Below are 24,027 nucleotides of genomic sequence, written 5' to 3' on the forward strand. Positions count from 1 at the left end.
GGCAAAGGAAAAGAAGGGAAAGAATAATTAAATTGAAAAGTGGGCATTACCTCCAGCTTTGGAACAGCCTCTAGTGAAAATTGGAGCTTTCCTGTTTAATTTGAACAAACATTTAAATTATTTTTTTAAACATTATTTAGTCTACCTTAACCTGTACCAGCCTACGAATACAAAACTGGGATTTTGATCCTGTATTCTTTTCAAACCAGTTTAAATTCACATTACGATTTTGCATATGCTGCCGCCCTTCCCTCAAGCTGCAGCAGTAAAAACAGTGGTTGTGGTGAGATACAGAATTTGATTTCTTTATTGCAGAATTATACAGAATTCATTAAACAATATAGCGCTATGAATGTTGCTTATTCCAAACATTTGGAAATTTTAATCATTTTTATAGCAAGATAATTCTCAGGCTAATCCTAGGCTCCATTAGTACCAGAAATATATTAGATACAGATAGATAGATAGATAGATATAGCTCAGTACATTAAACCCAGGAGCTTTTCAGTGAAACATGAACCAAGCTTGCAAAGAAATGTGATCAGAAGGAAATACTGCATTTGGGAGAGCATGAAGTGGTTTAACTTGTTCTTCAGAGACAGTCTTCAGCACAGCTGTAACATCCAAATTGTGGGAGTTGAACCATATGTAGTCCAGGGAACAGATAAGGATGTTACCCGTCCCATCACAGTCTTCATAATTTGTAAAAACAGGTTCTGTTCCCTACAAGAAAATAAAATTGTATCTTTTACAATAATAAAGTTACTTTGTAGTTGTGTCAATCTCCATATAGTTGTACACTACTGTACTGGGTTTTGTTTCATTGAATTATCTACAATCAAAGATATTTTTTTCTCCATCCCTTATTAGCATGTCTGCAACAAATTCCATTTATGTTTGAAAGGTGGGGCCTCTGACATTCTATAACTGGCTGTTTTAATGGGAATGAGTACATTCTGGGATGTATTTCCTTTTCATTTATATTCTCCCTCCACCCCTTTTGGAGTGTTTCACCCCACTTGATGACACGACACAACATAACAGATCCAGAACCTAGTACGCGGGGAGCTGTGTACTAGGACTCACATTTTTAGCTGCGACACAGAACTTTATTTGCACTGTTTGTTTTCCATTTTGTAAGTTACTTTTTTTCTCCCTTGTTCTGTTAGTTCTCCTCTTCCTCTCTCCTAGACAGCTCCCAGGACCTTGCACAATCTCACTCTTCAAATGTCTAGTAAGAATTGGCCAAGATAGTTGGTAAAGATGTCAATCCACGAGTATTTAAACATCTACTCTTTTTTGCCCAATAAATCATCATCTTTGTACGTGGACACTTGAATTGCACTCTTTATAGAAAGGCAAGTGTTGTCACACATTTCTAATTGCCAACTGAGATTTTCCCTAAATAAATAAATAGCAGACCAGATCGCAATTGTTTGCCTATTTTACAGTATGCTATTGCCTTTTTTATGTCTCCCTAACCTGATTAAGAACGAGCTGTGTACCCACTATTACGCCTATGCTAATGTCAATCAGCTTCTACAAGATGCAGAGGAGCAGCTTTGGGTAACTCACCTGTTGAATTTCAAGGCTGCATATAGTGACACCGCTATTCTCTGCCAGAATGGAGATGATTGATGGGGGAATTTGCCAATCACACCTGGAGAGTGCAGGACTACAAGTGACTGGGATTGATTTTACACTCAACGAACCTCCTCACACTGATTTTGCTTTTATCAGGATAAGCTGCTGAGCTCTGCTTACTCTAGTTGGTGGAGTCTCTTTTTAAATAGACTCTGTAAATAGACATTGTTTGCTTTGCTATTTTCTGAGTGAGTAGACTTTGTTTGCTTTGCTGAGTATATAAAGTTTATTTGCTGTGCTGTTTGCTGAACAAATACTGTGAATCCTGCCCTGCCTGCAACTCATTGGCTGACTGACACAGCGGTGACAATAGATAGCATAGATTTTCAATACTTTGGGAGGATGTACATGACCTGTGCTCTGCCCGACCCATTGATGGCCAAATTCAGAAACCCAGATTGTACAAAATCTACTCTCTGTCGCACAAAATGTTGAGCAACACAGAAAGATAAAGAAAAAAGACTTGCATTTATATAGCACCTTTCACAACCTCAGGATATTCCACAGAGCTTTACAACCAATAAGTACTTTTGAAGTGTAATCACTGTTCTAATGTAGGAAACATCACCAAATTGCACACAGCAAGGTCCCTCAAACAGCAATGTGATAATGATCAGGTAACTTGTTTTAGTAATGTTGGTTCAGGGATAAATATTAGCCAAGATACCGGAGAGAATTCCCTTACTTTTCTTCGAAATGACACAACTGTACAAGTTACTGAAACCTTTTATATTTAAAATGCTTGTGTTTTTCAGTAGCAGAGTCCGCTTACCTCAACAATTTTATATGCACTCTTCAACTTTTTGTTGCAGTGAATGAATTTTTTTTCCAAGATTTGAACTAAGTAGGCCTGTGTATAAATCAAGATTTTGCAAATCAGTAATTTAAAAACAATGAAACTGTAAATCAAACATTTATGACAAATAGCAAAAAGTATTCACACAATATATGCACAACAAAAATTTGCATTTATATAGCTCTTAACGAATTAAAACATCCCAAGGGGCTTCACAGGAGCATTATCAAAAAATATTTGATTTAGAGTAGTTATGGAAAAGGTGAAAATATTCAACTGGAGGAGAGTTAATGTCAGTGAGTTGAAAAGGGATCTGGCCCAGGTAGATTTGAAATAAAGATTGGCAGGTAAAACACTAAATGGGAAATCAAATAAATAATTCAGATACATAGAAACATAGAAAATAGGAGCAGTAGTCTGCACCACCATTCAATATGTTCATGGCTGATCCTCTATCTCAACACCATATTCCCACTTTTTCCCCATACCTCTTGATGCCTTTTGTTTTGAGAAATTTATATCTCCCTCTTAAATATATTCAGTGACTTGGCCTCCACAGCCTTCTGTGGTAGAGAATTCCACAGGTTCACCACCCGCTGAGTGAAAAAATCTCTCATTTTGGTCCTAAATTTCCTACCCCATATTCTGAGACTGTGACCCCTTGTTCTAGACTTCCCAGCCAGGGGAAACATCCTCCCCCCCATCCAGTCTATCCAACCCAGTCAGAATTTTATACGTTTCAATGAGATCCCCTCTCATTCTTCTAAACTCTAGTGAATACAGGCCTAGTCGACCCAATCTCTCCTCATACGACAGTCCTGCCATCCCAGGAATCAGCCTGGTGAACCTTCGCTGTACTCCCTCTCTATGGCAAGTATATCCTTTCTTAGGTAAGGAGACCAAAACTGCACACAATACTCCAGGTGCGGTTTCACCAAGGCCCTGTATAACTGTAGTAAGACATCCTTGCTCCTCTACTCAAATCCTCTTGCAATGAAGGCCAACATACCATTTGCCTTCCTAACGGCTTGCTGCACCTGCATGTTTGCTTTCAATAACTGGTGTACAATGATACCCAGGTCCCTCTCTACATTGATACTTCCCAAGCCATCACCATTTCAATAATACTTTGTCCTTATTGGGGGTAATGTATTGGCATGGAATGAAAATTGGTTAACTGACAGGAAACAGAGTAGGAATAAACAGGTCATTTTCAGGGTGGCAGGGTACGATAGGGATCAGTGCTTGGGCCCCAGATATATATATATATAATATCCAAATCTCATATATATAAAAAATATTTTTTATATAATTATATATATTATATATTTATCCACATTATACTGCATCTGCCATGTGTTTGCCCCACTTACTCAACCTATCTAAATCGCCTTGCAGCGTCCTTGCATCCTCCTCACAACATTACATTTGGTTCCCTCATCCAAATCTCATATATATAAAAAATATTTTTTATATAATATAATATATAAATATATAATATATATAATTATATAAAAAATATTTTTTATATATATGAGATTTGGATATTATATATATATATATCTGGGGCCCAAGCACTGATCCCTATCGTACCCTGCCACCCTGAAAATGACCTGTTTATTCCTACTCTGTTTCCTGTCAGTTAACCAATTTTCATTCCATGCCAATACATTACCCCCAATCCTATGTGCTTTCATACAGACTAGACACATTCCTATGAGAGGAAAAGGAAGGGCATCCGAAGTTGGAACTCGCTGGCTGACTAAACAGAGAGGTTAAAATGAAACAGAAAAAAGAGGCTTATGTCAGGTTTATAAAATAGTAGAGAATCAAGCTGAATACAAAAAGTACAAAGGAGAACAGAAAACGGAAATAACAGGGCAAAGGGAATGTATGAGAAGAGATTGAAAATGCTGAAATACTCAGGTGTAGAGAGAGAAGCAGAGTTAATGTTTCAGATTAATGACCTTTCATAAGAACATCGACTTAACTCTGCTTCTCTCTCCACAGATGCTCTCCTCCTTCAAGATGAGGACAGAGCAGATGAATACATGGCTGGAGAGATGGTGCAGGCGGGAGGGCTTTAGTTTCCTGAGGCATTGGGACCACTTCTGGGGGAGGTGGGACCTCTACAAACCAGACAGGTTGCACCTCAACAGAGCAGGGACCAATAACCTTGCGGGTGGTTTGCTAATGCTGTTGGGGAGGGTTTAAACTAGCTTGGCATGGGGATGGGAACCCACTGAGAATAGATTCAGTAGGGAGGGGAATAAAGCTGGAATTAGAAAGCAAAAAGAAAGAAAGTGAGTTTGAAGGAGTGAGGAAACAAGCAGGAAAAAAGGGTAAAAAAACAAACTTAAAGGCACTTTGTCTATATGCACGTAGCACTTGTAACAAAATAGATGAGTTGCCGGCACAAATTGAGACAAATGGGTATGATCTGATAGCCATTACAGAGGTGTGGTTGCAAGGTGACCAGGACTGGGAATTAAATATTCAGGGGTACTTGACAATCCGGAAGGACAGACAGAAAGGAAAAGGAGGTGGGGTAGCTCTACTATAAAGGATGGAATCACTGCAATAGTAAGAAACGATATTGGCTCAAATGATAAGGGTGTTGAAACAGTTTGGGTGGAGATAAGGAACAATAAGGGGAAAAACAGATAGCAAGAGTTCTATAGGTATATAAAAAGAAAAGGGTGGCTAAAGTAAATGTTGATCTCTTAGAGGACAAGACCAGGGAATTAGTAATGGGTAACATGGAGATGGCAGAAACTCTGAAGAAATATTTTGTATCAGTCTTTATGGTAGAGGACACTAACAATATTCCAACAGTGGATGGTCGAGGGGTTATTGGATTGCGGCAGGGGGCGGGGGGGGCGGGGGGAGGAACTTACCACAATCACAATCACTAAGGAGGTGGTACTGAGTAAGATAATGGGACTAAAGGCAGATAAATCCCCTGGACCTGATGGCTTGCATCCTAGGGTCTTAAGAGAAGTAGCGGCAGGGATTGTGGATGCATTGGTTGTAATTTACCAAAATTCCCTGGACTCTGGGGAGGTCCCAGCAGATTGGAAAACTGCAAATGTAACACCCCTATTTAAAAAAGGCGGCAGATAAAAAGCAGGAAACTATAGACCAGTTAGCCTAACATCTGTGCTTGGGAAAATGTTGGAGTCCATTATTAAAGAAACATTAGCAGGACATTTGGAAAAGCAAAATTTGGTCAGGCAGAGTTAGCATGGATTTATAAAGGGGAAGTCATGTTTGACAAATTTGTTGGAGTTCTTTGAAGATGTAACAACAGGGTGGATAAAGGGGAACCGGTGGATGTGGTGTATTTGGACTTCCAGAAGGCATTTGACAAGGTGCCACATAAAAGGTTACTGCACAAGATAAAAGTTCACGGGGTTGGGAGTAATATATTAGCATGGATAGAGGATTGCCTAACTAACAGAAAACAGAGTCGGGATAAATGGTTCATTCTCTGGTTGGCAATCAGTAACTAGTGGGGTGCCGCAGGGATCAGTGCTGGGACCCCAACTATTTACAATCTATATAAACGACTTGGAAGAAGGGACAGAGTGTAACGTAGCCAAGTTTGCTGACGATATAGAAAATAGATGCAGGAGTAGGCCATTCGGCCCTTCGAGTCTGCACCACCATTCAATGAGATCATGGCTGATCATTCACTTCAGTACCCCTTTCCTGCTTTCTCTCCATATCCCTTGATCCCTTTAGCAGTAAGGGCCATATCTAACTCCCTCTTGAATATATCTAACAAACTGGCATCAACAACTTTCTGCGATAGAGAATTCCACAGGTTAACAACTCTGAGTGAAGAGGTTTCTCCTCATCTCGGTCCTAAATGGCTTACCCCTTATCCTTAGACTGTGACTCCTGGTTCTGGACAACATTGGGAACATTCTTCCTACATCTAATCTGTCCAGTCCCGTCAGAATTTTATATGTTTCTATGAGATCCCCTCTCATTCTTCTGAACTCCAGTGAATACAGGCCCAGTCGATCCAGTCTTTCCTCATATGTCAGTCCTGCCATCCCGGGAATCAGTCTGGTGAACCTTCGCTGCATTCCCTCAATAGCAAGAATGTCCTTCCTCAGATTAGGAGACCAAAACTGAACACAATATTCCAGGTGAGGCCTCACCAAGGCCCTGTACAACTGCAGTAGGACCTCCCTGCTCCTATACTTAAATCCCCTAGCTATGAAGGCCAACATGCCATTTGCCTGCTTCACACCTGCTGTACCTGCATGCCAACTTTCAATAACTGATGTACCATGGCACCCAGGTCTCGTTGCACCTCCCCTTTTCCTAATCTGCCGCCATTTAGATAATATTCTGCCTTCATGTTTTTGCCACCAAAGTGGATAACCTCACATTTATCCACATTATTCTGCAACTGCCATGCATTTGCCCACTCACCTAACCTGTCCAAGTCACCCTGCAGCCTCTAAGCATCCTCCTCACTGCTCAAAGATGGGAGGAAAAGCAATGTGTGAGGAGGGCACAACAAATCTGCAAAACGACATAGATAGGTTAAGTGAGTGAGCAAAAATTTGGCAGATGGAGTATGATGTTGAAAAGTGTGAGGTCATGCGCTTTGGCTGAAAAAAAAAAGCAAAGAGCAAGTTATTATTTTAATGGAGAAAATTTGCAAAGTGCAGCGGGACCTGGGGTACTTGTGCATGAAACACAAAAAGATCGTATGCAGGTACAGCAAGTTATCAGGAAGGCCAATGGTATCTTGGCCTTTATTGCAAAGGGAATGGAGTATAAAAGCAGGGAAGTCTTGCTACAGCTATATCAGATATTGGTGAGGCCACACCTGGAATACTGCGTGCAGTTTTGGTTTCCATATTTACGAAAGGATATACTTGCTTTGGAGGCAGTTCAGAGAAGGTTCACTAGGATGATTCCGGGGATGAGGGGGTTGACTGATGAGGAACGGTTGAGTAGGCTGGGCCTCTATTCATTGGAAATCAGAAGACTGAGGTGTGATCTTTATTGTGTTCCTAACACAGATGAGACAGCACACAGGGAGGTTAAAGTAAAAGTGACCTCAGTCTTTAATAAGACACTCGAGAGTGAGGTACAGGCCTTAGGGGCCGGCTTATATACAGTGCTCCCATGCTGGGATCCCTTGGGACTTCAGGGGATGCGCTCCCTTGTGGCGGAACATGGGAGTGCATGTTTTACAGATACACAACGATCTTATTGAAACGTATAAGATTATGAGGGGGTTTGACAAGGTGGATGCAGAGAGGATGTTTCCACTGATGGGAGAGACTGGAACTAGAGGACATGATCTTAGAATAAGGGGCCGCCCATTTAAAACAGGGATGAGGAGAAATTTCTTCTCTCAGAGGGTTGTAAATCTGTGGACTTCGCTGCCTCAGAGAGCTGTGGAAGCTGGGATATTGAATAAATTTAAGACAGAAATAAACAGTTTCTCAAACGATAAGGGGATAAGACGTTATGGGGAGCGAGCGGGGAAGTGGAGCGGAGTCCATGATCAGATCAGCCATGATCTTATTAAATGGCGAAGCAGGCTCGAGGGGCCTACTCCTGCTCCTATTTATTATGTTCTTATGTTAAAAGCCATCTCTGAATACATATATATCTCCTTAAGTGGCTTGTCATCAAATTTTGTTTGATAACGCTGCTGTGAAGCCTTGGGACATTTTACTATGTTAACAACTACTAGTATTTATATAGTGCCTTTAACATAGTAAAATATCCCAAGGCGCTTCATAGGAGAGTTACAAAGCAAAATTTAACACCGAGCCACATAAGGAGAAATTGGGGCAGGTGACCAAAAGCTTGCTCAAAGAGGTAGGTCTTAAGGAGTGTCTTAAAGGAGCAAAGAGAGGTAGAGAGGCAAAAAGGTTTGAGGAGGGAATTCCAGAGCTTAGGGCTTAGGCAGCTGAACGCTCGGCCACCAATGGTTGAGCGATTAAAATCAGAGTTGCTAAAGAGGCCAGACTTAGAGGAGCACAGATATCTGGGAGGGTTATGGGGCTGGAAGAGATTACAGAGACTGGGAGGGATGAGGCCATGGAGGGATTTGAAAACAAGGATGAGAATTTTAAAATGGAGGCGTTGCTTAACCGGGAGCGAAAGATCAGCAAGCACAGGGGTGATGGGTGGATGGGACTTGGTGCAAGTTAGGACATGGTCAGCTGAATTTTGGGATGACCTCAAGTTTACGTAGGGTAGAATGTGGGAGGCCAGCCAGGAGTGTGTTGGAATACTCAAGTCTAGAGGCAGCAAAAGCATGGATGAGGGTTTCAGCAGCAGCTAAGCTGAGGCAGGGGCGGAATCAGGAGGTTAAAATAGGTGGTCTTGGTAATGGCGCGAATATGTGGTCGCAAGCTCATTTGGGGTGAAATATGACGAACAGTAGGGTTTGGCCTCAGACAGATGGAGTCGGTGGAACAGAGTTTTTGATGGGGAATGAAGACAATGGCTTCAGTCTTCCCAATATTTAGTTGGAGAAAATTTCAGCTCATCCAGTACTGGATGTCGGACAACGACTGGCAATTTAGAGACATAGAAACATAGACACATAGACATTTACAGAGCAGAAGGTGGCCATTTCGGCCCATCGTGTCCGCGCTGGCTGATGAAGAGCCGCATGGCCCTTGGTCAGCAGCCCTGAAGGTTACATATAAACCTATGAACAATGGCGGAAAGGTAAAGAGCACCTTGCCCAACCAGTCTGCCCCACTCAACTGCCACACCTCTTACACAAACATTCTACACTCCACACCAACCCGAGCCATGTGATCTCCTGGGAGAGGCAAAATCCAAATAAACACCCAGCCAATTGGGGAAAAAAAAAAATCTGGGAAAATTTCTCTCTGACCCATCTAGGCGATTGAAACTAGTCCAGGAGATCACCCTGGCGGTATTCGATTCCCTGCAGTATTTACCATCACAACTGCGCCAGCCAACAAGAAATTCTTCAGTCTAATCCCAATTACCAGCTCTAGGTCTGTAACCCTGCAGGTTATGGCACTTTAAGTGCCCTTCCAACCACCTTTTAAATGTGATGAGGGTTTCTACATCCACCACCTTTACAGGCAGCGAGTTCCAGACCCCCATAATCCTCTGCGAGAAGAAGTCCCCCCTCAAAGCCCCTCTAAACCTTCACCAACCATCTTAAAACTATGCCCCCTCATAATAGACCCCCCCACCAATGGAAATAGGCCCTTGCTATCCACTATGTCCAGGCCTCTCAATATTTTGTACACCTCAATGAGGTCTCCTCTCAACCTCCTCTGTTCCAATGAGAACAAACCCAACCTATACAATCTGTCCTCATAGCTAATATTCTCCATTCCAGGCAGCATCCTAGTAAATCTCCTCTGCACCCTCTCCAGTGCAATCACGTCCTTCCTATAATATGCCGACCAGTACGCCAGCTGTGGGCTAACCAGAGGATTATACAATTTAAGCATAACCTCTCTGCTCTTGTATTCTATGCCTCAGCCAATAAAAGCAAGCATTCCGTATGCCTTCTTAACCACCTGGCCTGCTACTTTCAAGGATCTGTGGACAAGCACTCCAAGGTCCCTTTGTTCCTCTACACTAGTAAGTGGCCTACCGCTTAAAGATTGCGAGAAGAGGTGATAAGGTAGAGCTCGGTGTGGTTAGCATACATTTGGAAACTGACCGTGTGTTTTTGGATGACGTCACCGAGGGAAAACGTGTAGATGAGAAGGTAGGAGGAGACGAGGATAGTTGCTTGGTGGACACCAGGAGGTAACAATACGGGAGCGGGAAGAGAAACCATTGCAGGTGATTGTCTGGCTACTGATAGATAAGAATGGAACCAGGCGAGTGTAGTTCCACCCAGCTTGACGATGGTGGAGAGGCGTTGGAGGAGGATGGTGTGGTCAATCGTGTCATAAAATGCAGACAGATCAACAAGGACGAGGAGGGATAGCTTACCTTTGTCATAGTCACATAGGATGTCATTTGTGATTTTCACAAGCGCTGCTTCTGTACTATAGTGGGGCGAAGACTTGATTGGAGGGATTCAATCATGGACAAGCATTTGCGATGACTTTGGAGAGGAAAGGGAGTTTGGAGATGGGGTGGTAGTTTATAAGGATGGAGGGGGTCAAGGGTTCTTTTTTTTTTAAATGGAGGGGGTGATGGCGAAGATTTGAGGGAGAGGGGGTCAGCACTTGAGGAGAGAAAACAGTTAACAATATCAGCTAACATGGGAGCCAGGAAAGGAAGTTGGGTGGGCAGCAGTTTAGTGGGAATAGGGTCGAGGGAGCAAGAAGTGGATCTCATGGACATGATGAGCATGGAGAGGGCATGAGGGGAAATTGGAGAGAAACTGGAGGTCAGGGCTAGGGCAGGGGGGGGGGAACCTTCGAGGAAGTTTGGCCCGATGGGCTAGGGGAAGGGAGCTAAGTGGCAGAGGCAGATAATTAGATGGTCTCAATCTTGAGAGATATAAAAGTACATGAGCTCCTTGCACTTGTTGGAGGTGAGGGTGGAGGAGACAGGGGAGAGGGGTTTAAGATGGTAGCAATAGAGAAAAGCAGCCAGGGTTATCTTTACATTCCTGCAGGATCCTGGAATAACGAGAAGTTTTGGCATACGCGAGCAGGACTAGATAGTGCTTTATGTGGTCCAGCCAGACCTGGTGGTGAATGGCTAAATCAGTTGTCCGTCACAGCCGTTCAAGTCTGCGTCCTTGGACTTGAGGGAACGAAGCTGAGAGCTGTACCGGGGGCATAGCCAGGGTGAGAGAGAATAATAGTTTTAATTGGAACTCGTGCATCAAAAGTGGTGACGAGGGGATAGCCGAACAAATGTCGTGGTGAATGGACTAGACAGGATTTTGAAAGGGCAGTTGTAAGTGAATTGGGAGAGAGTTTTTTCCAGGGGCTGACACAGAAGGAAGTAGGGTTGGGAGGGGGAAAAGGGGGATGTGGGTGGAAAGAATGCAAGGAAGTGCTCAGAGCCTTATCTGCGATTGACACGATAGGAGTAGCGAGGCCACATGAGATGGCAAGGTCAAGGGGGTAGCCGTGAATATGGGTTGGGGAATTTACATGGAGGGAGAGAATGAAGGATAGGAGGACTGTGAACTCAGAGGAGAGAGAGAGCATGATGAATTGAGATGGAGATTGAAATCAGAGGATGAGAAGTTGCTCAGTGCAGAGGCTGAGGGAGGAAAGCAGTGAAGATATCAGAAAATATTGATGGTACTTGGGTGGGCGGTAGAGAACGAGGATTTTAAATGAGCTGAGAGGGGTGGAACAAGGTGGTGTGCTTAAAATGGAGAAAGTGCCAGAGGTGTAGGGGAACAGACCAAGTTGTGATTTGGTGATAAGAGCCACACTGCCACGGTTAAGTGGTGGAAGGTTTAGCCAGGTGGGGAGACTTAATTTACCCCTCAGCCAGGTTTCTGTCAGGACCATGATGTCGATGCAATCATCCACAATAAGCTCATGGATGGCAAGAACCTTGTTCGCAAGTGAATGAAAATTCTGGAGGGAGATGCGGAGAGGGTTAATGATGGCTGATCCATTGCCAGCATCCACAGTGTCAGCACTGGGAGGTGTAAGTTAGACGGGGAGGAGATTGGGAAGATTATCTTCCAGTGGGCGCGCTGGGCAGGAAGGTCGGCGAGAGTGTAGGGTGGGACAGTTGGGGTTGCTGCTGTAAGGAGGCAGCGATGAGTGCCTCGATGGAGCCTTCGAAGGATGCAAAGAGAGGCACAGAGGGAAGCTGTAGGATTAACTAAGACAGAGTCAAGCCTGGGACAGTGGTCAGAGAGTCAGAAGATCGAAGATGAAAAAAGGATTGGGGTAGGGATTTGGAAGGTCAGAGTACCCGACAGGGGAGAAATGAAAGGAGGCATGACGACAGGAGATAGTGGTCTAGGAGCGGTTATGAACTAATTAGCAGTTCCAACAATTATTGTAGCTATCAAAATTGAGTTGATTGTTTCTCTACATTTCTCAGGATCCTACCAGAGGGACCTTGGAGTGCATGTCCACAGATCCCTGAAGGTCGCAGGACAGGTAGATAAGGTGGTTAAGAAGGCATATGGGATACTTGTATTCCATGCCTCGGCTAATAAAGGTAAGAGCAGGGAGGTTATGCTTGAACTGTATAAAACACTAGTTAGGCCACAGCTAGAGTACTGCGTGCAGATCTGGTCACGACATTACAAGGAAGATGTGATTGCACTAAAGAAGGTAGAGAGGAGATTTACAAGGTTGCTTCCAGGACTGGAGAATTTTAGCTTTGAAGCAAGATTGGATAGGCCAGGGTTGTTTTCTTTGGAAAAAAGACTGAGGGGATATTTAGTTGAGGTGTGTAAAATTATGAGGGGCCTAGATAAATAGCATGGCTAGGAAGCACCTATTTCCCTTAGTAAAGCGGTCAATAACCAGGGGGCATAGATTTAAAGTAATTGATAGAAGGATTAGAGGGGAGTTGAGAATTTTTTACACCCAGAGCATGATGGGGGTCGGAACTCACTGCCTGAAAGAATGGTAGAGGCAGAAACCCTCATCATATTTAAAAAGTACTTGGATATGCAATTATCCACTTGGAAGTGCTGTAATCTACAAGGCTACGATAAAGAACTCTAAAGTGGGATTAGGCTGAATAGCTCTTTTTCGGCTGGCACAGACATGAGCAGAATGGCCTCCATTTGTGCCGTAAACTTCTATGATAGGAGGTGACCAATTTGTCAAAGGGGTCCTTTGACAAGCGTTAGGCCACTTATTTACTTATTCAAGGGACCTTGCTCCTAATTTACACCTTAAAAATAGGCTCCATGAAATTGGCAGTGAGATCATTGCCTGCGCAGATTGGGTGCAGATTGTCCCACTGCTACATTATATGCAAGTGTCAGTTTTTGGGGTATAAAATGGACGCAACAAATATCAATCTCTACCCCAGAATTGCACACAGTACTCCAAGTGTGGCCTAACTAAGATTTTATATTGATTTATTATCTTCCTGCTTTTGTATTCAATTCCTCTAGAAACCCCCCCAGGCTCCAGTTTGCACCCTCTATGGTCTTAGCAACTTGCATTGTTACGATTAACGATTTATGCATCTGTATTCCCAGAACTCTGCTAACGTGTTTAGTTTACCTTCCAAGGAATAAGTGGTCTCCTTATTCCTCCTAATAAAATGACCACCTCACACTTTGCTATATTGAATTACAATTGCCATTTATGTATCTACTCTGAAAGCCTATTTATGTCTTCCTGTATTTTAGTGCAGTCCTCCACATTATTAGCCATACCCTCCAATTTGGTATCATCTGCAAATTTCAACATCACGGGTTGGATTTTCGGCTGATTTGCGACCCATTTAGCGCCTCGGCGGGACGCTAAAATGATTTTTTTGGCGTGAAACGAGGCGCACAAGATTTTGCGTCTGGGCGGAACTCTCGCCAATGGTTTTGCTGCGGCGCTAAAACTTACCGCCCCACCACTGTTTTGGGATGATGTCAATCGCCGTGCATCGCTACGCTAGTGCTCCAGGCAGAACTTGCGAGCATCCACCCAGAAAAAAAAACAGACGGACCCAGGACGCACCGGATGCTAACGGCGCCATGTTGAAATTGAAGGAGAAAGTCACAGATTGGGAGAAGAACGCTGCGTTACTGCATACTTTTGATGTGAAGTTTATGCGAGTTTCTAGTTTGTTTTAAAAGGACATTTAAAAAGATGGAGGCCATGCTAGGTCGGGTTCCATTCATCCTGGCTGCTATATTCATACGGCTTCAAGCTGGAAGGTTGCTTATTGTTGATCATTTGCAACATAATCGAAGAGGTCGCAGGCGTATGGAGAGGAGGCCTGACCCCCCCCCCCCCACCAGTTTACAGGGAACAGCGCTCATATCTTCAGCTCTTGGAGGTACAGTGGGTTAGAAGACTGCGCTTCCGAAAAGAAGTGCTGACAGAGATATGCCAGCTCCTACAGGCAGACTGACAGCCTACTAGCAGAAACAGGACTGTACTGCCCATCGAGGTGAAGGTGACTGTGGCACTTGCCTTCTATGCCTCCGACTTCTTTCAGGCATCAGCAGAGAACATATGCCCCATCTCGCAGCATGCTACACATTGCAGCATTCGCCAGGTGACTATTGCACTGTACGCACGCATGATGGACTTCATAAACTTCCCAATGACCAGGGAGACCCAAAATGAGAGGGCTGTAGGTTTTGGATGATTTTCTGGTTTCCCCAAGGTTCAGGGTGCCGTTGACTTTACGTACATCGCCCTGCGAGCATCTTTAGAGAATCCAGAGGATTTCCGAAACGGATAAGGTTTCCACTCCCTGAATGTACAGATCATCTGCGACCATACTCAGCACATCATGGCAGTCAATGTCCAATATCCAGGGAGCATCCATGATGCTTTTGTCTTGCGTGAGAGCAGTGTCTCATGCATGTTCCAGCATCAACCAGAGCTGGATGCTCGGGGACAAAGGTTACGGCCTCGTCACCTGGCTCATGACCCCCCTCCGGAACCCTCAGACAGAAGCAGAGCACCGCTATAATGAGTCATACAGCCACACGCAACATCGTCGAACAGACAATTGGAGTGCTCAAGCAGCACTTCTGATACCTGGATCACTCTGGAGACTGCCTACAATACTCCTCTCTCAGCAGGTCTCTGAGTTCATTGTGGTGTGCTGCATGCTACACAACTTAGCCATCATGAGGGGGACAGGATTCGGCAATGGGGATTGCAGGACCACCTCAGGAAAAAGGGAGGGGGGGGCAAGAGGAGGAAGAGGAGCCTGGTGAGGAACCTATGCCACCACCACCACGACAATCACAGGGGAGGCATCGTGGAGATTTCGCCGCTGCAAAAGCCTTATGTCGGCAGGTCATAATTGAACGCTTTGCTTGAAGAATGAATGGCACGTTTGAGCATTGCCTGGCCAGTCTATCCCACCTTGTTGACTTTTTCCCCTCTTATTCTGCAAATGAGACACTACACAGAAATGGTTATGGTAAAGAAACAATTTATTGAACATTGTAAACTTTGTAACCTTTATTGTGAAACTTAAATAAAATGAGCAGCACCCAGCAGTGTGATAATTCAACAACATTATTGGAACATCATCCAGCATCAATAACATAATCCAGTGTGATGCTGTAACAATGATACTGTAACATAAAACATACGATGCATCCAGCATAAACAACATAATCCAGCAACATAAATTCCTGCCCCACTATTTTTTGCTCCCTTTCCCTTCATCACCCTCCCTTATCTGCTGCTCCTAATCAAAGTGGCATCAAGATGGCGTGCAGTAATGCTGCCAGAGTGCTGCTTTGTTGGGGGCGGGGGCGGGGGGGTTGGGGAAAAGACAGCATCTGGGGATGCACTGGACCTGCTCGTGGCATGGAAGGCCCGACTTCTGACTGGCTGGTCTCTTCATCAGCGCACCAATCACAGGTGCTTTGGGTGACAACCGTCGCTGGGGATGTTTGGTTGGCGACTGAGTGGGGAAGATGGAATGCTGACATCCGGAGGAATGACACCACCTCCCATATACCTGGAGCCACTCAGTCATCGACGGGGCTAGTCCCTAGCAACCGGAGCACCTTGTTGGCTTGCTTCGGAACCGTCACTTCCCCATGTGATGGTGAGGAACGCAAAGAGTATGGAGGCAGGCATGGACTGCATCACCTGCGCAAGCTGAAGCAGGCCTTGTGCCTGTGATGCGCCATATTCTGCTAGCGGTCACGCCATGCTCTCTGGGACTCCAGTGTCACTGCTGTAGGCCACCAGCCTCGTGTGGGCATTGATGACCTCGCTGGTATCACGGCTCGCACTGAATCTGCGACCCTAACTCCATGATGGTCCCTTCAGACTGTCAATGCACACAGGAATCCTACCCAAGACATCAAGGAGCTGATGGCTGATCTGGATGCTCTCCCTGGACATTCCCACCATGTCCAGTTCCACGTCTACCTGTCTGTCGGCAGTCCGACTTTGCCGACTCACCCTCTGGAGAGATGGCCTGCGGGATTCAACCCCAGCACTGCGTTGCTGCACGCCACTGGTCCCAGGAGCCTCGGATTCCTCGAACCCCGAGAATGTCTCATCATCCTCCGAGGACTGAGTGCTGCTGGTGGAGCAGGGGTCGAATGATGCTGCGCCGAAGTCGGCTCATTCGTATCCTCCTCCAGACGATGGCCTGATGTGGAGTGGTCCCTTGAAGGATGCTGAGCCTGTGACTGGCCATCTGGAAGTAGAAAGCAACAGACGAGTGGTTAGCAGCAGTGGAGGGGGCAGGGTGACATGAGGAAGTTCGTATAGCACAGGCTCATTTGAAGGACCGCCGTTACTCCATTATATCTAGTTCAGAAACACTGCATCACATTACCCCAACCCAGCCCAGTGGTGTGCAGGAGTTACCCTCAGTATCTGAGCGAGGGTCAGCACCCCCAGTGGCAGCTGCCCAACCAGTGACGCCGATTAGGCCTGCTACTCTTGATGTCCATGAGTGGCAGGGTCTGAGGCGGACCGGTGCCTGTCCGCGCCCGCAGGCATCGATTATGAGATGTCTTGGCCTGCAAAGATGAAAATGGGAATGGTTACCAGAGGGTCCATCTGCTCGTGGCACAGATAGCCACCAAAAGCACTTATACCATGCTGTCTGAATGTAATATAGTCTTCTGTTTAAATGGCCTTGGAAGTTGCACGTGGTTCATCAGGAGGACATCGAAGTGGGGAGCCATCTTATAAGATCTCAAAAGTAATCTTAATAATGTGTAAAGATCATTCATGGCAAATAGGGTACCGAACTAAGCCTACCTATGCATTTTAGGAGGCTACCCACAGAATGCCGAGAGGCACCAACAGCATGAGAACAAATAGTGTGTCAGATTTATCCTTGACTTAATAAGGGAGTGCATGAATGAAAATGGTACTCACTCCGACAGCCCTTGTCAGATCATTAACCTTCTGTTGGCAATGTGTGCCAGTCGTGACCAGTGTCCGAGGCAGAGACTTCCTTCTGCTATCTCCCTTCAAATCCTTTTAAATAGTGACGGCAGTGGTCTAAAACCACCCTGAAGATGTAACTCCTGCCATCTTCTTTCCACAGCCCCCAGTAGAACTTCATTAGCCTCGTGGCTGAATCATTTGACACGCTGTCTGGAATCATTGTTTTCCATGATCAAAATCCAAATGTGAAATGGCAGATTCAGCCCTGGTTGTACTGCACATGCGTCTGCATTAGCGTTTGTGACAGAAGACCAGACCAGACGCGCAGGAAGAAAAAAAAAATTGCACATGCGCAGAACGGTTGATTTTTTTCAGCACTGGAACTTTTGGCTCCGGCGCACAAAGTCAGTGGTGCAACGCCGGAGTTAATGCTAATGCTCCTTGTGAACTTTCATTTGGCGAAAGTTCCTCGTTCTGGCGCCGTTAACCCGGCGCTAAATTTTTCGCTCCATCATGAATTGCACCGGAAACAGGCGAAAACACAAAAAGCCAAAAATCCAGCCTATAGCTCCAATTTCTGAGTCCAGACAGTTATGTCAATCATAGGCAGTCCCTTGGAATCGAGGAAGACTTGCTTCCACTCTTAACATGAGTTCTTAGGTGGCTGAACAGTCCAATATGAGAACCACAGTCCTGGTCACAGGTGGGAGAGATAGTCATTGAGGGTAAGGGAGGGTGGGACAGATTTGCCACAAGCTCTTTCCACTGCCTGCGCTTGATTTCTGCATGCTCTCGGCGATGAGACTCGAGGTGCACAGCGCCCTCCCAAATGCACTTCCTCCACTTAGGGCTATCTTTGGCCAGGGATTCCCAAGTGTCAGTGGGGATGTTGCACTTTTTCAGGGAGGCTTTGAGGGTGTCCCTGTAACGTTTCCTCTGCCCACCTTTGACTCATTTGCCGTGAAGGAGTTCCAAATAGAGCTCTTGCTTTGGGAGTCTCTTGTCTGGCATGCGAACGATGTGGCCTACTCAGCAGAGCTGATCAAGTGTGGTCAGTGCTTCAATGCTAGGAATGTTGGCCTGGTCGAGGACGCTAATGTTGGTGCATGTCCTCCCAGGGGATTTGTAGGATCATCAAGTCCTCAATATCTACGGCGCAGCCCTGGACAATGTTGGCCATTTCCCATACCTTGGGAGCCTCTTATCAAGAGCAGATATTGACGGCGACATTCAACACTGCCTCCAGTGTGCCAGTGCAGCCTTCGGCCGTCTGAGGAAAAGAGTGCTTGAAGACCAGGCCCTCAAAACTGCTACCTAGCTCATGGTCTACAGGGCCCTGTATGGCTCAGACATGGACCATGTACAGTAGACACCTCAAATCACTGGAGAAATACCAGCAACATTTATGTATATGGTGAACAAAAGTGGTCTCAGCCCAGATCCCTGCAGGACACCATTTCCCACTTTCTGCTAGTCCAAGGAGCTTCCCTAACTCCTACCCCGTTTTCTGTTTTGCAGCCATTGTTCAATCTATTCTGCTACTTTGCCCCTGACTTCACATCTGTGTCATGAGCCTCTTATATGCCACATTACTGAAGGCCTTCTGAAAGTCCATCTATATCACATTCACTGCATTGCTCTTGTCTACTCTTTTGGATATTTTTCAAATAATTAATTAGGATTAATTAAACAGGTCTTGCTTTTAGAAATTCATACTATTTTTATTGTATTCCCTAGATGTTTTGTTATTGCATCTTTTAGCAAATAATCCAATATCTTTCCTACCAAAGACATTAAGCTAACTGATTAAACGCTCCCCAGAATAGTTTCATCTCCCTTCTTGAACAAAGGAATAACATTAGCTCCTATGTCCTCATCAGTCCTATGTCACTATTCCTTTTTCTATTGCATTTTTATATATGGATAGCAGTGCCTCAGCTATCTCCTCCCTAGCGTATCTGCAGGTTACAATCCACCTGGAACCATAGGAGCAGGCCATTCAGCCCCGGCTCTACCATTCAATTAGATCATGGCTGATTTGCAATGAAGTATAATGTGGATAAATGTGAGGTATGAAGTATAATGTGGATAAATGTGAGGTTATCCACTTTGATGGTAAAAACAGAGAGACAGACTATTATCTGAATGGTGACAGATTAGGAAAAGGGGAGGTGCAAAGAGACCTGGGTGTCATGGTACATCAGTCATTGAAGGTTGGCATGCAGGTGCAGCAGGTGGTTAAGAAAGCAAATGGCATGTTGGTCTTCATAGCAAGGGGATTTGAGTACAGGGGCAGGGAGGTGTTGCTACAGTTGTACAGGGCATTGGTGAGGCCACACCTGGAGTATTGTGTACAGTTTTGGTCTCCTAACCTGAGGAAGGACATTCTTGCTATTGAGGGAGTGCAGCGAAGGTTCACCAGACTGATTCCCGGGATGGCGGGACTGACCTATCAAGAAAGACTGGATCAACTGGGCTTGTATTCACTGGAGTTCAGAAGAATGAGAGGGGACCTCATAGAAACATTTAAAATTCTGACGGGGTTAGACAGGTTAGATGCAGGAAGAATGTTCCCAATGTTGGGGAAGTCCAGAACCAGAGGTCACAGTCTAAGGATAAGGGGTAAGCCATTTAGGACCGAGATGCGGAGGAACTTCTTCACCCAGAGAGTGGTGAACCTGTGGAATTCTCTACCACAGAAAGTTGTTGAGGCCAATTCACTAAATATATTCAAAAAGGAGTTAGATGAGGTCCTTACTACTAGGGGGATCAAGGGGTATGGCGAGAAAGCAGGAATGGGGTACTGAAGTTGAATGTTCAGCCATGAACTCATTGAATGGCGGTGCAGGCTAGAAGGGCCGAATGGCCTACTCCTGCACCCATTTTCTATGTTTCTATGTAACTCCACTTACCCACCGTTGCTCCATAGCCCTTGATGCCCTTACCCAATAGAAATCTATATCTCAGTCTTGAAAGCTCCAATTGTGCTACCAGCTACAGCCTGTTGGGTAGAGAGTTCCAGATTTCTATTGCCATTTATGTGAAAAAATACTTTGATGTTGGTCCTGAATGACCTAGCTCTAATTTTAAGATTATGGCCCTTGCTCTTGATTCTGCCACCAGAAGAAATCGTTTCTCCATTTCAAATGCTTTTGAACACCTAAATCAGATCACTTCTTAATCTGCTATATTCAAGGGAATACAAACTAAGTTTATGCAACCTAGTTCTCAATTTAAACCTATAAAGCCTCGGTACCATTCTGGTGAATGTGCACTGCACCCACTCCATGGTCAACCCTTCCTGGGGCTGCCGTGCCCAAAACTGAATGCAGCACTCCAGATGGGGTTGGACTAACAATTTGCAGGGGTATGGGGAAAGAGCAGGTGAGTGGGACTAATTGGATAGCTCTTGTATAGAGCTGGCACAGGTTAGATAAGCCGAAAGGCCTTCTTCTGTGATGTATGAATATATGATTATCTTGAAGTTTATTATATTGTGATCATTACTCCCTAGATGTTCTCCTACACTTATTTCTCTTATCTGCTCCGGTTTATTTCCCATTACTCAGTCTAGCGGTGTTTCCTCTCGTTTTGATATATTGGGTAGAAAGGAGTTTTGTATACACTAAAAAATGCCACCCTTTCACTCCCTCTCTGACAGTTTATTTAGGGTTAGTGGAGATCCCCCCTTTGTTTTTTTTAAAAACTTATTACATATGTTTGCCTACTCTCAGCCAACCAGTTAAAAATGCAGTTGGGGCCTGATGATGTAATTGGACCTTAGATGAAGTCAGCGGGATGAGAACCTAGAGACAGTTTTTATTAACTTTCCTTGTTGAGCCAGGAGGACCAGGATTCCCCGTTGGGCCCACAAGGACAGTTTGTCTCCCCTGCGCTCCTCCCGCACCCACTTTTCCCAGACACGAGACCTTCCTGAAACATACCAGAGTGCTGGTGACCATTCCTTTGGTCTCGGTCAGCATTCTCCTGCCACCTGAACTTGCTCCTGCTCGCCAGCCAACTGCTGCTGCTGCCCGCCCATTTTGAACGGATAATTGACTGGGAGCATGCAGATGAGATCTGCAAGTTAAAATTGCCAAGGCCTCACACGGTTGGTCTGTTTATTTTAAACTGAGAATGCTGTGAGACAGGTGCATGGCACCTCATATCAATTGGATTCTACTGTGGACTCAGTTCCAGTGAATGTAGCAGAAAACTGTCTGGAAACTTTGCTGACAATTAAACACACCATGTTAAAATAGGACTTGTGGTCCTTCCCTTGTCGTTAAAATAACAAACTCATTTTCTGGGGGGGGGGTGTCAGCGGGCGCGATCGGTAGGGGGGGTTGGATGGGAAAGGGTTTTTTTTGACAGCGGGTCAGGACTCAGCGGTCAACCCGTCGCCATGAGCCTTTCCCAAATGTCGGGTCTGCCAGCACTGAGCAGACCTGAAACACAGCAGGAGAGACAATTGAAATCATTAGTGGCTTGTTTGCAGACAATTAATGCTTTTTCCCCAGCTTTTTGAATTTGACAGGTCACCCACTGGTTTCTCGCTATGTCTGGACCTAGTCAGTGAAGCTGAGGCGGGAGGTCACTGGCCATTGAATCAGTTGATGAGTTGCCAGCTTCAAATATTAAGTCAAAGCTCCCAGCTGATTGAGAAATATTCCCCGAGGCACTAGCTTCTCCAAGCTACATTTCCACTGGAGATTCAAAATGCTGCATGTCTTTACACAAGTTTCCATCCAGGCTGACCTCATTATCTCTGCCACCATTGACAGATTGCTTCGGTCATCGCCACTCCATCTGCCATCTATTCCATCAGCATTGGTGCCCTTGAAACTTTCTCACCTTGGTCTTCAGAATGCTACCACGATCATCTCCAACATCAGCATCACCAGGCACACCAGCAGCACCAATAAGAATACCATCCTTCTCCGCAATCACCTGATGCTGCACAGGACACAGGGCATCAGCACCGGCCACATTGCTGCCTGTGGGATGCCAGGGATGGCTTCATCATGGCCAGATTTAATTCACTTGATGCTGTGCACCTTGGCTGCCACATGATGCGCCAGGTTGGCACCACACCACCACCACCACAAAGCATCCCTACAATGCCCAAGCCATTCCTTTCATACTCATCACCATTGCGGGGGGTGGGGTGGGCTGGGGCCGTTATGTCTCACCATTCAATGCAACTCATTGATTTAAGGGGAATTAAGGGTTATGGGGAGCAGGCGGGTAAGTGGAGCTGAGTCCATGGCCAGATCAGCCATGATCTTGTTGAATGTTCCTAATTCTTATGTTCTTATGTTCACTAAGCCCCTTCCAAAAGGTGCACACAAATCTGTCCAAGAAAGCAAAGTCTTGAAAATAAAGGTTTCAATGTTTGACAGCACATTAACAGAAACTTCACATGAACATTGGTAAAACACACAAGTGCCTACCTTTGTGCTGTTAATTGGTATGATTGGACTAGGATGAAGGTGAGTGTGAGGGGTGGCGAGTGTGAGGGGTGGCTAGTGAGATGGGGAAGTGATAATGTCGATAGAGAGGGATGGGTAGAGGTGCAAGGTAAGTTGATGTCAGTAAGGATGTGCAGGAGTAGGGTAGGGAAGGCAGAGTGATGGAGATGTGATGAGTGGCGCAGCAGGCTAAGGCTGAGAGTGATCCACTGAAATCATTGGAAAGGTTTGCACCACTGCAGTCTGGTCCTCCTGTGCAATGTGCAACCAGGCTACATTGGTCTCCTGGGGAGGTCTAGTCCATCCATTGGAAGGGAAGAGAACCTCCCTGCGTGTTGTGACTATAGGATAGCCTGGGTGCAGCCCTGCACCTTTGTGCAGCGCTCGTCAGTGTTTGCAGCACCTCAATGGTGTGGAACATTGACAGCACAATGTCAAAATGAAGTTGGTTATGGTCCCTTTAAAAAAAACTGGCTGATGAGGCGTCATGAAATGACGTCATTACACACGCTTCTTTCGATTGGCTGGCAAATGCACTAATCAGTGAAAAACCATTCTAGAGTAGGCTGAAGCCAGCAGCGAGGCCATGACCCACCACTGACGTCGCCTGCCACAGACCCGCTGAGATTGGTAAAATCAAGCCCCTTATATTTGAATTACAGCCCCCTCGTTATCCAATGCAGATATAATGGGCCCAAGTTTCCACATGATTTGCGCCTGATTTTTTTAGGAGCAACTGGTGGAGAACGGACTATCTTAGAAATCGCAATTCTCCACATTTTTTTTTCTGCAGTTCTAGTCAGGTAGAACAGTTCTACTTTGGAACAGAATTTTTTCTTCAAAAGGGGGCGTGTCCGGCCACTGACGCCTGATTTCAAAGTTTCCACAGTGAAAACGTACTCCAAACTAACTTAGAATGGAGCAAGTGACGATTTTTGTAGAACTGAAAATTAGGCGTCCAGAACGAGGTGGGGGGGGGAGGGGGGGAAAGGGAAGTCATTAATTTCTATAATAAATCCTTATTTATACTTCTACAAATATTATACAAATAAATCCAACCTGAATAAACATTTATAAGCAAAGAAAAGATTAAATAAACCATCTTCCTACCTGTGTGAAAGTACTTCAGCAAGCC

General features: G+C 45.2%; 1 protein-coding gene across 1 annotated transcript in view; it reads right to left on the reverse strand.

The window, feature by feature from the left end:
- Positions 1–378: 378 nt before the first annotated feature.
- Positions 379–24,027, reverse strand: part of LOC139272656 (2',5'-phosphodiesterase 12-like) — a 54,003-nt gene continuing 30,354 nt past the window's right edge. The window contains exons 4-5 of the mRNA XM_070888733.1: positions 2,417–2,494; positions 379–723 (exon numbers count right to left, since the gene is read on the reverse strand). Of these exons, the coding sequence (XP_070744834.1) occupies positions 505–723; positions 2,417–2,494 (297 nt within the window). The 3' untranslated portion in view covers positions 379–504. The remainder of the gene's footprint in view (positions 724–2,416; positions 2,495–24,027) is intronic.

Source organism: Pristiophorus japonicus, chromosome 9 (genome assembly GCF_044704955.1).
Source record: "Pristiophorus japonicus isolate sPriJap1 chromosome 9, sPriJap1.hap1, whole genome shotgun sequence".
Lineage (NCBI taxonomy): Eukaryota > Metazoa > Chordata > Chondrichthyes > Pristiophoridae > Pristiophorus > Pristiophorus japonicus.